This window comes from Mesoplodon densirostris, chromosome 10, assembly GCF_025265405.1.
Source record: "Mesoplodon densirostris isolate mMesDen1 chromosome 10, mMesDen1 primary haplotype, whole genome shotgun sequence".
Lineage (NCBI taxonomy): Eukaryota > Metazoa > Chordata > Mammalia > Artiodactyla > Ziphiidae > Mesoplodon > Mesoplodon densirostris.
The window spans coordinates 63793783-63808646 of record NC_082670.1 but is presented as its reverse complement, the minus strand read 5'-3'; the positions used below and the strand labels follow the sequence as shown (position 1 = coordinate 63808646).

At 50.4% G+C, this 14864-nt stretch overlaps 1 protein-coding gene across 1 annotated transcript in view; it reads left to right on the top strand.

Moving 5' to 3' along the window:
* Positions 1–13120: 13120 nt before the first annotated feature.
* GASK1A (golgi associated kinase 1A) overlaps positions 13121–14864 on the top strand; it is a 38179-nt gene continuing 36435 nt past the window's right edge. The window contains exon 1 of the mRNA XM_060111471.1: positions 13121–13129. Within this exon, the coding sequence (XP_059967454.1) occupies positions 13121–13129 (9 nt within the window). The remainder of the gene's footprint in view (positions 13130–14864) is intronic.

The following is a 14864-nucleotide window of genomic DNA, read 5'->3' as shown; positions in this document are numbered from 1 at the left end:
GCAAGGCTATGAGATGCCAGTAAAGTTGTCTTTCTGAGGCTTTGCAGGGGAAAGCGATAGTTTGGGAGACCCTCTGCAGGACACCCCCCCCCCCCGGTTGCCAGGGGCTCACAGTGCACCGCACCCCTTGGAGGAGAGATCGAGGCGATGTCCCCAGGCCTTGCGCAGCGCCCCTCGCCCCCCAGCCTCAGCTCATCACCCAGCGGACCGGCGGGCGGGGCCCATTCATTCCTAGCACCTGGGCCCCTGCTTCAGGCGGCTGCGGCTGCTCGAGCCCGGGGCAGGGCTTTTATTGTGAAAGGAGCTTCCCCCTCCCGCGCTTTCGGGGAAGTGGGGAGGCTGGGCCGGGACTCGAAGCCAGGACTTTGCAAACTCTGCAAACGTCCCTAGCTGATTGAGGAGGCTCGAGGCTGTGGGAAGGCTACCGCAGAACGACGGATCCCGCGTGTGCATTCTCCTAGACCTCCTCTACGGAGCCCAACCTCAGAGCATCCCGCCGCGCATCGCCCGCCCCGGAGTTGGCCGCTAGAAAGCTGTGGCCCCTCGGTCCGGATCCCGCGTCCCGGGAAGCCCGGAGAGCCACGGTGCCGGGGCCGGGCCGGGGCGGCGGGATGAGCTGGCGAGCAGGCTGAGCGCGCCGAGGAGCCGGTCCAGCCACCGAGGGGGACATGGTAGGAACCACGGGAGGGGACGCGCGTGTGGGGTGGGCACCCAGACAGGTGACCGTGGGCAGCGCCCCCGCTCCGGGCGCGCGGAGCCTGCGCAGCCTCCTGGGGCCAGAATTGTTCCCCGAAAGTTGCAGGAGGGCGGGGACTTAGGACGCTGGCAATCAGCTTTTCTGCTTGCCTTGGTGGGGAGGACCGTAATAAGGCGGCTTTCCTTTTGGACCTGCACACCCTGGTTGCACTGTAACCCTCTGGCACTGCTGCACAAACTGCATCCAATCCACAGCACAGGGAGAGGAGAGGATTCCATGGGACACCCAAGGCAGCCTCTGATGGGTGAGATGCCTTTGGAGTCACTTTATTCCTCAGAAAAATGCATGTGAATTCTGTATTAGCTTATATCTTAGCCATGTTTTAATATTAAGAAGTAATGCCTTGGGACTTCCCTGAAGGCACAGTGGTTAGGAATCTGCCTGCCAATGCAGGGGATGGGGGTTCGATCCCTGGTCTGGGAAGATCCACATGCCGCAAGGCGACTAAGCCCCTGCACAACTACTGAGCCTGTGCTCTAGAGCCCACGAGCCACAACTACTGAAGCCAGCACGCCTAGAGCCTGTGCTCTGCAACAAGAAAAGCCACCACAATGAGAAGCCCGCGCACCACAACCAAGAGTAGCCCCTGCTCGCCACAACTAGAGAAAAGCCCGTGCGCAGCAACAAAGACCCAACATATACCCAAAAAAAAAGAAGTAGTGCCTTACACTTACTACCATAGAATTAATTTGGCCCTGGTAAAGTTCAAATGCCTGTCTCCCAGTGCCCCATTTCCCACCAGATCCTGGGACCACAGGGCAGGTATGGGAGCACTGGACGGCCTGGGGCATCATTCATGAAGCCAGGGACCTTGTGAACAGTGGCCCTTCCATCAATAAAACTCACAAACACTAACAAGCAGGAAAAATAGACCCTTTGAGAATGTGATCTGGGCGGCTTAAAGCACAGGTGCAGCCTCAGGAAGGGGGCTTCCCTCAGCACTGGCTGCTGCTCAGCTCTGCTTCCAGTTAGAAGCTACATGGAGCTGCCAGCCCCCCCACCCCTCCTGCAGTTCAACGTCCTTCCCCGGGGGCAGGGGCTGGTGTCAGCTACTAGGATGAGTTTGAACTCTGAAGGAACCCAGAGGGGCTCTCCTGTCTGCTTCTATGGACAGCCCTCCCCCGCCCCACCCCAAGCTCATAGAGGGCAGATTGGAGCTCAGGGGAGATTCTCCTCAAGGAGCTTAGCTGTGGGGCTGGAGTTGAGAAGGTGCCCAGAGATTCCCCTGTAGGATGGACAGTCTCTGGGAGAAGAGTTCCCTGTGTGCCAGGGTGTCCTGGCAGTGTCAGAACCAAAGACAGAAGCCTGGTCACCAGGAGCGGGGGCCTATGAGGCTGGGTGTGGGGGCCTATGAGGCTGGGTGTGTGTGTGTATTTCACTTTACCCCTGCATAACACCTTCTCCCCAATCCTCAGAATTTTTTTGTTTTTTTTTTGTTTTTTTTTCCCCTCAAGGCTGCTAAAGAGGAATTAATAATGGAATCTTAAGGTTGGAAAAGGGGAGTGATCAGAGGTACAGGATGTGAAAAGTGTGGAGATTTTTTACCACAAAATTCCGTGTTTGGTGGTCAGAGTGTTTCCAGAAGAGAGTACGGGCTAAGGCCACCCACTCAGGGCTGTTACTGCTGTCTACAGGAGTATTCTGTTCATGGCAGAGCCTCTCAGGCCTCCTGCGGTGGAGGCCAGTGCAGGAGGGAGAAGATACCTGCCTTCTGCTCCGGCAGCCTCTGGGCGCCCCAATGATGTGATTGCTCCACTGCCAGGGTGGGCTTCCTGTTTCCGTGAGCCAGCAGAGCCTCCTGGCTTCTCATCCTCAGTTCTGGGGTGTGTTAGAAAGAGGACTTGAGTCAGGATTTCACTGTGTCTGGGTCCACTTGGCAGAGAGAGGGGCCTGATGGGCAACCTCTGGCAGCAAAATGGCCTTGGAGATCTGAAGGTTTCCTTTGCTTCTCCCTCTGAATGAAGGGTGTTGTGTCCAGAGGCCTGGGGGCCCGGCATTGGCAGGAACCAGTATAGGAGGAGACAGGGGACCAGGAGTCTTCAGTTTCTTCCTCTGTAAAATGAGAGATTAAACTAGATGTCCTTTGAGGTGCCATTTAGCTCCAAAAATGGATGATGCCTAAATAATTCTGAGGTTGGACCCCAGCCCTGGTGTTGACCTCTTCTTCTCACGGGTAGCTAAGAGGGTGTGAGGGCAAAGTGGTTCTCAGCACTGACTCTCAATGCTCCCTAGACCAAATCCAAGGTGGGACCCAGACCAAGAAGTTTTTAAAAACGAAGTCTCTCTAGATGCTCGCAGTATGCAGCCAGGACTGAGAACCATAGGGCTAGAGGGCTGAGGGAACAGGAACTGCGCTTACCCAGATGTCCCTGCATCTATGGAACTGCTACTCTTTGAGATAGTCCTAAAATAGAAGGCTTTGGTGAACTTCAGCTGGGAAATGATATATGTTATATGCCCCTCTTGGAGGATCTTTCCACAGAGAAGCTTCTTTTAATTCATTAAAACTGAAATGTAGGGCCTCCCTGGTGGCGCAGTGGTTGAGAGTCCGCCCGCCGATGCAGGGGATACGGGTTCGTGCCCCGATCTGGGAGGATCCCATATGCCGCGGAGCGGCTGGGCCCGTGAGCCATGGCCGCTGGGCCTGCGCATCCGGAGCCTGTGCTCCGCAACGGGAGAGGCCACAACAGTGAGAGGCCCGCATACCGCAAAAAGAAAAAAAAAAAAAAAAAAAACTGAAATGTGAACTTCCCCAGCTTGTTTGAATATTCAGTAATTCCTTAACACCATCTTATTACTAATCCAAGGTACATAAAGTGGGAAAGCCTGAGTTAGAAATATAAAAAGTCTGGAATCCTTAAATGTCTTTTTTGCAAAAGTGAACATTGAGCTGCGGGACCTGTAAGGGCATTTTTGATCATCATGAAGGGGCTGTGAGTCTCTGCCAGGGCTTGGTGTGTGTATTTCTAAAGCTAAGAGTGGGACACTTGTCCCTTTCCTTACAATAATGGTGGGAGACTTGATGTATGCTGAAGACTTTGAACTTGGATGAAAAATATTGATAGAAGAAGTTAGGACTGTTACTGCCAACTTAAAAAGAAGTTTTCTTTCTGGTCCTTGGGGGATAAAAAATATATATGATAAAAAAATATATGAAATATATTTTATATAACAGCCATACTGCCAACTTCTACAGGTAACCTTGGTTATCATTTTGGTGTATCTTCTACTCTCTTTGAGTATTATTTTAAAGAATTGTATACCAAACATGCAGTTTTGCAGTCTGATGTGTTTTACTTCACTTTTTGTCAAAGCAAGTTTCCACGTGTACATCTCTAAAAAGATCTTCATCGCTGTACTTTCAGTGCTCAATACCATGATTTTGATCATCATCTCCCTGCTTGTGGACCTCAGGTCATTTCCACTTTGGGGCTGTTTTCAGTGGCATGGGGCCAGCTTCTGACCATCCATGGAAATGGGGATCTGAGTGCCTGGTGAAGTGGGAATCAGGCAAGCTCACAAGCACAAATTCCTTCAGCCTCTTCGTCAAAAATTTTACCGCAGCCATGCTTGAGGGCCCAGAGTGTGGGTGTAGGAGGAGTTTCCTCTTGTCTGTCTTCACTCTACTGTGAGCATGTCATCAGGCAGGCCGTGGAGAGAAGGGGGTTCCAGGGGAGCCCACACATGGGTCAGTTCTCCTCGGAAGAACCAAGACCTCAAGTCCCTGGAGGTTAAGACTCAGAGGGGAATCTCTAGGTGAAGGGGCTAAGGCCAGAGGAGCGGTGTGACCTTCTCAAGGTCACTCAGAGCCGGGCTAGAGCCCAGGTCTCCTAGTTCTTCACTCCCCCACCCCAACCCTGCAGGTCCCATCAGGCACTGTGGCTTCTTCATATACTTGAGGCCTTTGGTGCAACTTGGAGTGGTGGAGAAAAGGCACAGGGTTTGAAATCAGAACAAGGTTTGTGCCAGACTAGCTACCATGCAGCTTTGAGTAAGCACTCTCATGCTCTGAAGCCCAGGCCCCTCATGTGTAAAATGAGCTTATACTAAGGAGTTGCTCTGAGGAGCAAAAGGAATCTTGGAGGTGAAACCACTTGGTACCCGAAAGGTGGTATAAGAATGGGGGTTTGACAAAGAACCCACAGAAATAAGTTTTCTTTTTTGTCAGGACCTAAAACAAACAGTAAGGAAGTCATCGATGTATTTCATTCAGTACCTGACTAGGGGGTGCTTCTGGGACTCTTGAGTGTGGACCAAGTGTAGACAGATTCTAACCTAAGGTAGTTTTCTTGCTGCTTTAGATCTCTCTTCTCAGCAGGCAGGAAATACCCAGCCCGTAGGAGATGTTTGCCGTCTGTGTGCCCTGGGCCTCCTTGCTGAATGCTGGCTGGGTGAGAAGGCAGCCCCACTCAGCCGCAGCCCCTGAGGTCTAATGATGGGGTGCCCCGGGAAATCACCCTGCCGAAGGTCTGGGTGAAGCCCTCAGGTTCTTGGGCTCAGCCGGAGAAGAGAAGAGGTTAACCCAGTTTTGGAATCAGAACTGGGAATCAGGACTTCCAGCCCTTGGAGCCTGCAGGGAATTTGATACCCTCTCTTGTGGACACCTCCCTCATGGAGCAGCTCCTAATACATACACGAGCCAGGCTCTGTAGGGCTGGCTGGGGGGGAGCAGGGGGGTTTAAATAATCCACTGATCCCAACCAGACCAAGCAGGAGTTGGTCCAAAAACGGGGGGTTGGAAGGGGTAGGACGGGGGTGGGGGAACTGATAGGCCTCACAAAGAAGTGAGCAAAGGCCTTAGCAGTTTCAGGGCCAGGGAGAGAAATGTGCTTCAGATGGGCCTCAAAGATGCTGACAGTCCCCTCAGAAGAGGTCTGGGAGGCTAGCCCTCCCTCCCTACCAGGGTGCTGACGTAGAAGCAGGGTGCTTCCGGTTTCCTTGAGACCTGGGTGCCTGAGCCACCTGGGCTTTCTTTGCTTGAATTGTTTTTTTGATGTGACTGCTAAAGTGTTTCCATCTGGGGCGTTTGGGGTGCAATCCCTGTATTGTCTGAATGTGTCTACATAGGTCTGCGTCTGATGGGCCACCTGGCCTGAGAGTGAGGATGGAGCAGGAGTTTGTGGGTGACCCCCAGGCTGCCCCTTCTCTGTGTGTCCCCCACACACACACCATGTGCACATATTCTTGGAAGTAGCCTTGGGGCTCCAGAACTGCTTACTGAGAGGGAGCCAGAAGGTGCTTTAAGGTAGCAGCCGGTGAACTCAGAGGTGAAGGGGGGTAAGGGTGAAAGGTGGGGAGAAGGCCTCTGCCGGTCTCCAGGCCTTGACTAGTTCTGAACCAACATGGGTCTCCTTTGGCTAGGGCCTGAGTCGTATTCCCCGTGGCTTTGGAATTCTTTTTTTAAAAATTAATTTATTTAATTTATTTATTTTTGGCTGCACTGTGTCTTTGTTGCTGCACACAGGCTTTCTCTAGTTGCGGCGAGCGGGGGCTACTCTTTGTTGTGATGCGCGGGCTTCTCATTGCAGTGGCTTCTCTTCTTGCGGAGCATGGGCCCTAGGCACACAGGTTTCAGTAGTTGTGGCGCACGGGCTTAGTTGCTCATGGCATGTGGGATCTTCCCGGACCAGGGCTCGAACCCGTGTCCCCTGAATTGGCAGGCGGATTCTTAACCACTGCGCCACCAGGGAAGTCCGGCTTTGGGATTCTTGAGGGAGGTTTTTGGAGTGATGGAACTGATGTGTCCTGATTGTGTCAGTGGTTCTATGCACATGTTCAGACTTATAGAGCTATATACAAAAATTTTAGTTTTACTGAAAAAATAATAGAAGAAATAGTTAAAAAATAATAAGAAGAGCGAAAAGCAGTCTAGCAGAAGGAACGACATGAGCAAAGCCCTAAAGGCAAAGGTGAGCTATCAAAGTTGCCTGGGAGGGAGTTGGGGGAAACCTTCTGGCAATGGGGGAGGCAGAGGCTGGAAATGGGGCACAAGTGGTGTAGCCAGGAGGGGGTTTGTGTTATTAGTCTGAGGACAGAGCGGGCAATGGAAGGACTTTGGAGCTTGGAGAGGTGGGACTGTGTTTGCATTTTAGAGAGCAGTTTCCAAGGGAGGGGAGAGTCGGGGGTGTGGGGTGGAGGGGGAGCGTCTGGGGAGCGATTATGATCCCAGTGGACCAGAGGGAGGAATGGCCCTGTGGCTGGCCAGAGGGAGCAGGGGTGGGAGATATTTGGGCAGGAGAACCTCCAACCCTTGGCAACCTGAGGGCAAGTCAAGAGCGACTTCTGTTTCTTGCTCAGGCATCTGGGTTCAGAGGTTTCTGTGCCTTTCTCCTCTCTCCTCATCTTTATTTTATTTATCTTATGGGGTCCTTTAACTAGTCACATTTAGAAGTAAGCATGATATAGAAGGTACTTATTTAAAAATGATACTAACCATTTCAGCTGTATAAAATGGATCACTATGGTATATTCTTAAGAGCCACGGTGAAGTGTTTGACATTTCTCCCTTCATCCTCTGGATTGGTTTTGCCATTATAATCATAAAAATAGGCTAGATATAGTTGCAATGGTAAGTGAGTACGGTGTTATTTATGCCGCTCCAGCCACCTTGCCTGCAGCCCCTGAGGCCCTCTGCCAGGCAGCACAGCCACAGAGGTCCCCTTCCTCCTGGCCCCCAGGCCCTGCTGGAGGGTGGGCAGGGCTGCGGCTGCTCCATCACTCCTGGCCAGCTTCCCTGCCTGCCATGGGCTTGGGCTTGGGTTTCTGCTAAGTGGCCACAGGAAGGGGCTATGTCACATGCTATTTACTTGCGGCCAGTTTTTGTTTGGCTTTCAAAGGTATTTGCTTGCAGTGAGCAAACAGCTTCTTCCAGAACCATCTGGAGACTTCAGATCCTTCCATCTTGGCTTGGGCAGCATGGTCACGGTTCCACGTTTAGAAGCCAAGTCGGGTAGGGGTTTTTACAAAAATACCCTCAGCCAAAGAACTGGTCAAAGACAGCAGAGGGGTTAGGGCTAGAAGAGAGAAAGGGAGAGAAAAAAGAGAAGAGTAACAGCTGGAGGTGTATGGATGTGAGACAAGTAGACTGAGGCTCAGAGACGAAAAGGACGGCCCAGGGGAGGCCCTTTCACCCGTCAGCACGCGTGTGGAGCCCACAGGTGCCTCTCGAAGTCTGAGCATGCCAGTCAGGGGACACAGGATCGGGGCTGCACTGGGCACAGTGCTCCGGACTGGCTTTCAGCAGCGTGCTGCCCTCTGGCAGAGCAATGATGCCTTCTGCTGGCCTGGCTGCCTAGGGCCGACTGCCACTGCCGCTCTGCGCTTCCTGTGTCCCCGTGTCTGCCCTGTGCTCCTGCCAGGGAGCTTCATCAGCAGAACAGACTTGGTTGTCCAGCGGCTGGCCTTGCCTCTGTCCAGACTGGTTTCGCACCAATGCTATGAGTTGCCTTCCAGTGCACTAGGTACCGGAGAATTCTCAAGACATTCTGTCTCATATCTCAGTCTCCACGTTTCCTGAAAGGAGTTTATCCATGAAAGTCCAATCCTCCATTCCAAGTTTCCTTCATATACACACACAGGCAACTTATACCTCCCTCAGTAATTTCTACAACCTAAGTACTTAGTGCAGCAGTGTTGTGTATGGTCATGTTCTCATCTGGACTGTAAACTAAAGGCAGAGGCCGTGCCTTTCTTCTTCATTCTGGCCACGATTTAAAACTTTGCTTTAGTACTTTTGAATGCTTCGGGTCTTATTTGAGGTGGGAAGGGAAGACCCACATACAGTTAAACCTGTAACCTTAGAAGGTCATAATTTCAAAAAGTACAGGATCCATAACCCCCTTCATCCTTTTCTCCAAAGGAAATGAAGGAACTCCAGCCCCAGGGATAATGTGATAACTGGTTTCCAGCCAGGTGGATGGAAGAGGCGGGGGTGGGGGAGTAACAGACTCACGCTGTGCCCAGGCTGGGATGAGGGCTTTGGGTCGTGATGCCTGGGCCCAGTGGAGGTGGAGGCTGCAGCCAGTTTGAGGGCTTGAGGCTGGGATGGCCAGTGAATGGACCATTTGGATGCCCATCCCTGTTAGCTGGGAGGAGAGTGGGGGCAGGGCACACAGGCCTCTTTCTCCAGGACAAAGTGGCTCTGTTGTCTGTTCACACAGAAGCTCAGTGTGGACCTGTTGGGGGACCTGGTTCCCGGCTGGGGAACTGGCCACCAGCAGCGGTGGCCTCCTGGACAGTACTCCCTCCCGGCCTCCCCTCACACACAGCCACTGTTTGCAGGCCCCAGTCCGCGTCAGCTCCTACAGTTCTGTCTCACCCTCCTCCCCCCTGCTCTCCCCACTTCTCCTGATGCCCTAGAGATCCTGTTGCAACTACAAAGATGCTATTGTATTCCTTCCTTTCAGAACATTATCTCTTGAAACTCTAGTTTAAATCCCCTCATTTCCCTTTCGGAAGGGCGTCGGGAGGGCTGGGCAATGCCACCCTGTTCAGCCACTTCTCTGGGTGTCAGGAAAGGCTCCTGGTCCTTGTTCACATTCACCCATCTCCTGGGCAGCGGCCCAGGGTGACTGGGCTTAAACTGTAATTGTCACAATATCTTACTTGGTATGGTTTTAAAGCATGAAGGATTCAGAGGTGAGTTGTAATCAGAACTGAATTCAAACCCTGCTTATCACCTGGGGCAAGTCAGTGAACCTTTAACCTCCTGGCCTCTGTTTCCCCTAAGATAACACTGCCTCCTTGTGGGGTTGTGTGTTCGACCTGTAATGAGCATAAAGCACCTCATACAATAGTCATCAGCACATAGTAAGTGCTCAGTTAATGGGAGCTGTGGTTACCTTGTCCCTAGACAACAGATAGAAGATGCAGCAAGGAGATGCAGCAAGGACTGGGCCACTAGGACTGTTAGTAGGATCCTTCAGTGCATCAGGGGAGCAGGAGTTGGGGGGGTATCCTTGGACCCTAGCTCCCATGCAGAAGAGGTTCTGGAGTGGGGGAATTAGGGGAATATGCGCTATAAAGGGCCTGCCTTTATAAGCCATATGGATCTATCCCTATAATGGTGAACTAGAGAAAGGCAGAATCAAATGATGCCAGGTCAAGGGTACCAGTTCAAGGATTCTTGACTGGAATCCATGCCTAGAATTCAGAGGAGCCCTAAACTTGGATGAAGAAAAGTTCCATCTTTATTTTCGCTAATCTCTAACGGAAATTCAGCATTTCTTCAATAATGAATGTAGGCACTGACCACAGTAGCGTTAGCAAGACCTGTGACTTTGTCACCAAGAGGAATCAGAGAGTTTACAACATGAGAGTAGAACCAGATCCTTTGAAATATAGTCTTTACTCCTCGCTACTTTGAAAGTGCATTGGTTATTAGATGTGCTGACAGATCTCATTATTTAATGGGTTAATAAAGAAGCACATGCATTATTATATCACAAATTTGTTTTTTGGAATATTTTGATGACTGTGTTTCAGTATAATCGGTTGCCTTTGTAACCCTATGCCTTTTATTTATACGTTAAAAAAAAAAAAAAAAAAGCATCCTGAGAAAGAGCCATGTCTTTACCAGGTGGCTGAAGTAGTCTTTGGTACTAAACAGATTCAGAAGCCCTGCTTTTGTGTAGATGTTTGTCTGTGTGATCTGATCTTGGAATATGCCAAGAGTCCCCTTTGTCTAAAAATGTCTTTCCTCACCTTCTACTCCAGGATCATTAAAAAATAATCTTCAACAAACTTCTAGTGAGTGCTGGCCTCTGTGCTGGCTGAGGGAAGATCATTGCCCCTTAGAACTAATAACAACAAATATTTGTGTTGGGCTTTGTAGCTTTCTTATCCATTATCTCATTGAGTCTTTAATCCTTCAAGTGTTAAGGCTGGTATCACTAGATCCATCTTAGAGAGCAATAAATAAAGTAATTTAGAGATCAATGATGCTGTAATTGCCGAGTCATGCAGTTCATAAGTATGAAGGACTTTAAGGTGGACCCTACAACCAGAAATCTGAGTCTCTTTCCACTTGATCAACCTGAAAATTCTCACACTTAGATGCAGCTGTTTTCTTTTGGTAGCATCTATGGAAATTTCGTTGAAAGTAAATATCCTTGGAAATTAGTTTCTTGTGTAGAGCGTTACCCTGAGGGTCTGGGTCCCAGGAGTGTCTTGTTTAGACGTAGGGGAGGGAAGGGCAGGGGCTGGAGTAGGAGCCCTGGGAGTGGGCGAGATCTGGATTCGTGGAGAGGACAGAGGACAGCCTTGAGGGGCGTGAGGGCAGGAGACACAGGCAGTGGGGTGTGTTGGCGTTTGACTCTCCTTGTGTGTTTTGCTTGGGGAGCCTCTAACACTTACGCCAGACATCGAAGCAGCATCGCCATGCCAGGGCTGAGAGAGTCCTGGTCTCTGGAGCCTCTGAGGAGACTGCGTGGACTGGGCCGAGAGGGCATGCAATGGGCAAGCAGAGCAGTTTCTTTGTATCATGAAAACAGAGACCTGCTCCCCTTCTCCGGCTCTGAGAGGGTCCCTGTGACACCAAGGGGTACTTCCTGTCATCTCTGGTCGCTGGCTCTGGCTTTCTCCCTGGTTAGATAGTGAACCACTAGAAGGCAGCAGCTCTCCCCAGAGCTCCCAATGTGGCACAGACGTAGAACTCAACAGGTATCTTCACTGGATGGTAGCCTCCACATCTTATATTTAACTCTCTCCAGAGTCCAGCCTAGTATGACTTTCTGAGATGATGGAAATGTTCTCCTCTTCACTGTCCACCACGGTGGCCACTACTCCCAGGTGACTGTTGAGTACTTGAAATGTGGTTCGAACAACCAGGAATGGAAAATTTTAATTTTAATTAATTTAATGTAAATAGTCACACGTGGCTCATGGCTCTCATATTGGACAGTGCAGCTCTGGACCAAGAAGTATAAAACTGAAGTGCTTATGGAGCCTGGGCTGCTGGCATAAGCAAAAGAAGTGGGCTGGGTATAATGAAGAAAAAACCAATCTATGTTTTGTTTTCTCAAGTTGTCTTGAGCTGTGGTCAGAGAAGTGTTTATCTCCTATGAAAAACAATAAAGCAAGTGAGATTCCAAAGGCAACTGTCCTTCCTTCTCTTGGGAGACAGACAATAGGGAGTGGTGGAGCCTGTGGTGAATGGCAGAGAGCATATCATTGACAGAGGGAGCCATACTCGACTCTGGCCATGTGAGAATGTGGGCCCAAGTTGTGGCTAGAACTTCCCCCTTTTCAGAGGAAGCCAGAAATCTGGATTTTTGTGGGAAATATCCTGGTTTTTAAACATTAGCTCGTATTTATTCAAAACATTTCAAGCCAGACAAAACACATCTGCAGGCCAGATTTGGCCCAAGAATCCCAGTTTACAGACTCTCCTCTAGGCCTTATTCTGGAGAAGTCCATATGACCTGCTATGACTGGGATGGATTTAAGGCAAAGAGTGAGGTGGATTTTCCCCTTAGTGTCCCTAATTGGCTCAGCCCCCTGTTGTCATGGGTTTGGTTGGAATTGGGGGGAAGTGTGTATGTAGGACACAGACCTGCTCCCCACCCCCCGCCAACTCTTCTCTGGGGCCGTGTCCTGGCCTCTGAGCAGCCAGAGAGTAGAAATCTCTGGAAGGCTGGCACAGAATGGCCCAGAGAGAAACTTTAGTTTTTCAGCCTCAATCCCCACTCCCAGGCCTGAGACCAAAATGTATGGCTATTAATTCCAAGGCAGCCAGAGAAAATTTCCAACAAATGGCAGGGTCTCGAATATTCCATCAGGCCTGCGGTGTTCCCACACTAGTGCTCTTGTGAGCTGGAACAAAATGGTAATTCAGTTATGGGTATGGAGAGGGCTCTTGGGGCAGCCAGTGGAGCTGGAAAAGCCCCAACATATAATCAGCGCAGAGATTGGGGCAGAGCAGCCAGTTGGCAGGGAGGGGGGGAGAAAGGACGTGTCGTTTAGCCCCCTCCCATCTCGGGAGTTGGGGGTTCGCACGCCCACCTGATGGGCATGGGTTGTGAGCGCAGGTTCCAGGAACCCTGCCATGGAGGTAACCCCATGGGTCCTGCCAGAAAATTATGATCAGTTATGAGTAAACATAACTATATTTCAGGTCCTGTTTTGAATGTTTTACCTACAACAGCTCATATAACTTTCACAGTACTTGGTGGAGTGATCTTATTTTCATGAGTGACAAGTCACATTTCTTTCCCCACCAGAATGTCACCATCATAAGGGGAGTGACTTTTGTCTGTTTTGTTCATGATGTTTCACTTCTGCCTGGAGCAGTGCTTGGCTCAAGAATATCTACTCAATGAGCTAGTGAACGGTCCACCCTATGAGGGGGGTGCCATTCTTATCGCCATGGTACAGGTGAGGAAATGGAGGCCCAAGTTCACACAGCCAGGATGCAGTGGAGCTGGGATCAACCTTCAGGCAGCCTGCCTCCGAACCTATGTGTCATTAAGGGGCTGGTGGTGGTAGGTGAGCCTGGGGAGCTGCTGCATCCCTCTGGGCCCAGAGATGAAGCTTGTCAAACGGCTTGGGGACTGGGGGAAGGTCGTGGTGAGCAGATTTGCCCTGGGGGTTGGTCCTGAGGTCAGGGACTGAGTGGGGCCCCCGGGGTCATTTGGATGTGGGTGTTCAGTCCCTTGCTCAGCCTATACCCGTGGGCTGTGGGCCGTCCAAACTAAGCCTGAGGGCAGGGGGCTCCCTGGAGAGTGTGCACAAACCCCAAGAGGCTGTTTGTCTTTCTGATGACAAGTAGGTCACTCTGTCCTGGAGCGGAGACCTGGCAGCTGTGCCCCTGCGGTGGGAAGACATCTTAAAGACTGTGTGGCCCATCCCTGCAGCAGCCAGGGTAGGGACTGTATTAGTTTCCCCTTGCTGCTGTCATAAATTACCATAGACTTCGTGGGCTAAAACAACACAAATTTGTTCTCTTACAGTTCTGGTCAGAAGTCCGAAATCTGTTTCACTGGGCTGAGGTTAAGGTGTTAGCAGGGCTGCTTCCTTCTAGAGGCTCTAAGGTAGGATCCTTTTCCTTGTCTTTTCCAGCTTCTAGTAGCCACCTGTATTCCTTGGCTTGTGGCCCCATCTTCTATCTTCAGATGGCACCACTCCAGTCTCTGCTTCCATCATCATACTGCCTTCTCCTCTTCTGTAGTCAAGTCTTCTTTCGCCTCCCTCTTATAAAGACACTTGTCATTACATTTAGGGCTCACCCAAGTAATCCAGGATAATTTCCCCAGCTCAAGATCCTTAATTTAATCACATAAGCAAAGTCCCTCTTTGCACATAAAGTAACTTTCACAGGTCCCAGGCATTAGGTCCTGGATGTCTTTGGGAGCCCTTATTCGGTTTACCATAGGAGTCATCGAGCTTCTGCTTAGAGGATCATGAGTTACTCCCCCATCATTAGCTGGCCCTGTGAGGTCAGGCTCGGGTCGTGCTCTCCTACGGGTCCTGTGGGACCAATGTGACTTCAAATTCCCAAATCAGTAGTAATTAGGTATTTAACAAATAACTTCCAGAGTTAGGTTTACAGCTCTTCAATCGAGTTCTTTTTTGAGTCTGTGGAAACACGGAGCTGCAGAATCTCAGAAGTAGAAGGAACTTAGAGAGCTTATAAACCAGGGGTCTCAAACTGGTGGCCCCTGGGCCAAATTAACCAGATTCTCCAGGCTTGGTCCTTGATGCTAAGGAGAGATGAAGGAATCTGGGAAATTGGCTTTCAAGACAACCGCCTCATCTACAAGTCTGTGTATTTCCACATAATTCTATTTTGCATGTCAGAAGTTAGAAGGCCTAACTCCTTGTACCTTTTTGTAACATTCTTGTATATCATTCCAGATAGATGGATAAGGTGCAGCTCAGGGTCTGAGGAATGCAAACAGGAATTAATACTTTGTAAGCACTATCCTTCTTACACTTGTTTTCGAGAGCTACTCCCAAGAGATGAACTGTATAATCATCTAACAAGTGGCTGAGGTCATGGACAATTTCATTTTAGATGTATTTGGGGATAGAATGGGGGCATAGAGGACACTGAAGACTAATTCCTCCTCCTTGCTAGTTTTGCCTTTTAAAGTCTTGCCCTGGACACACC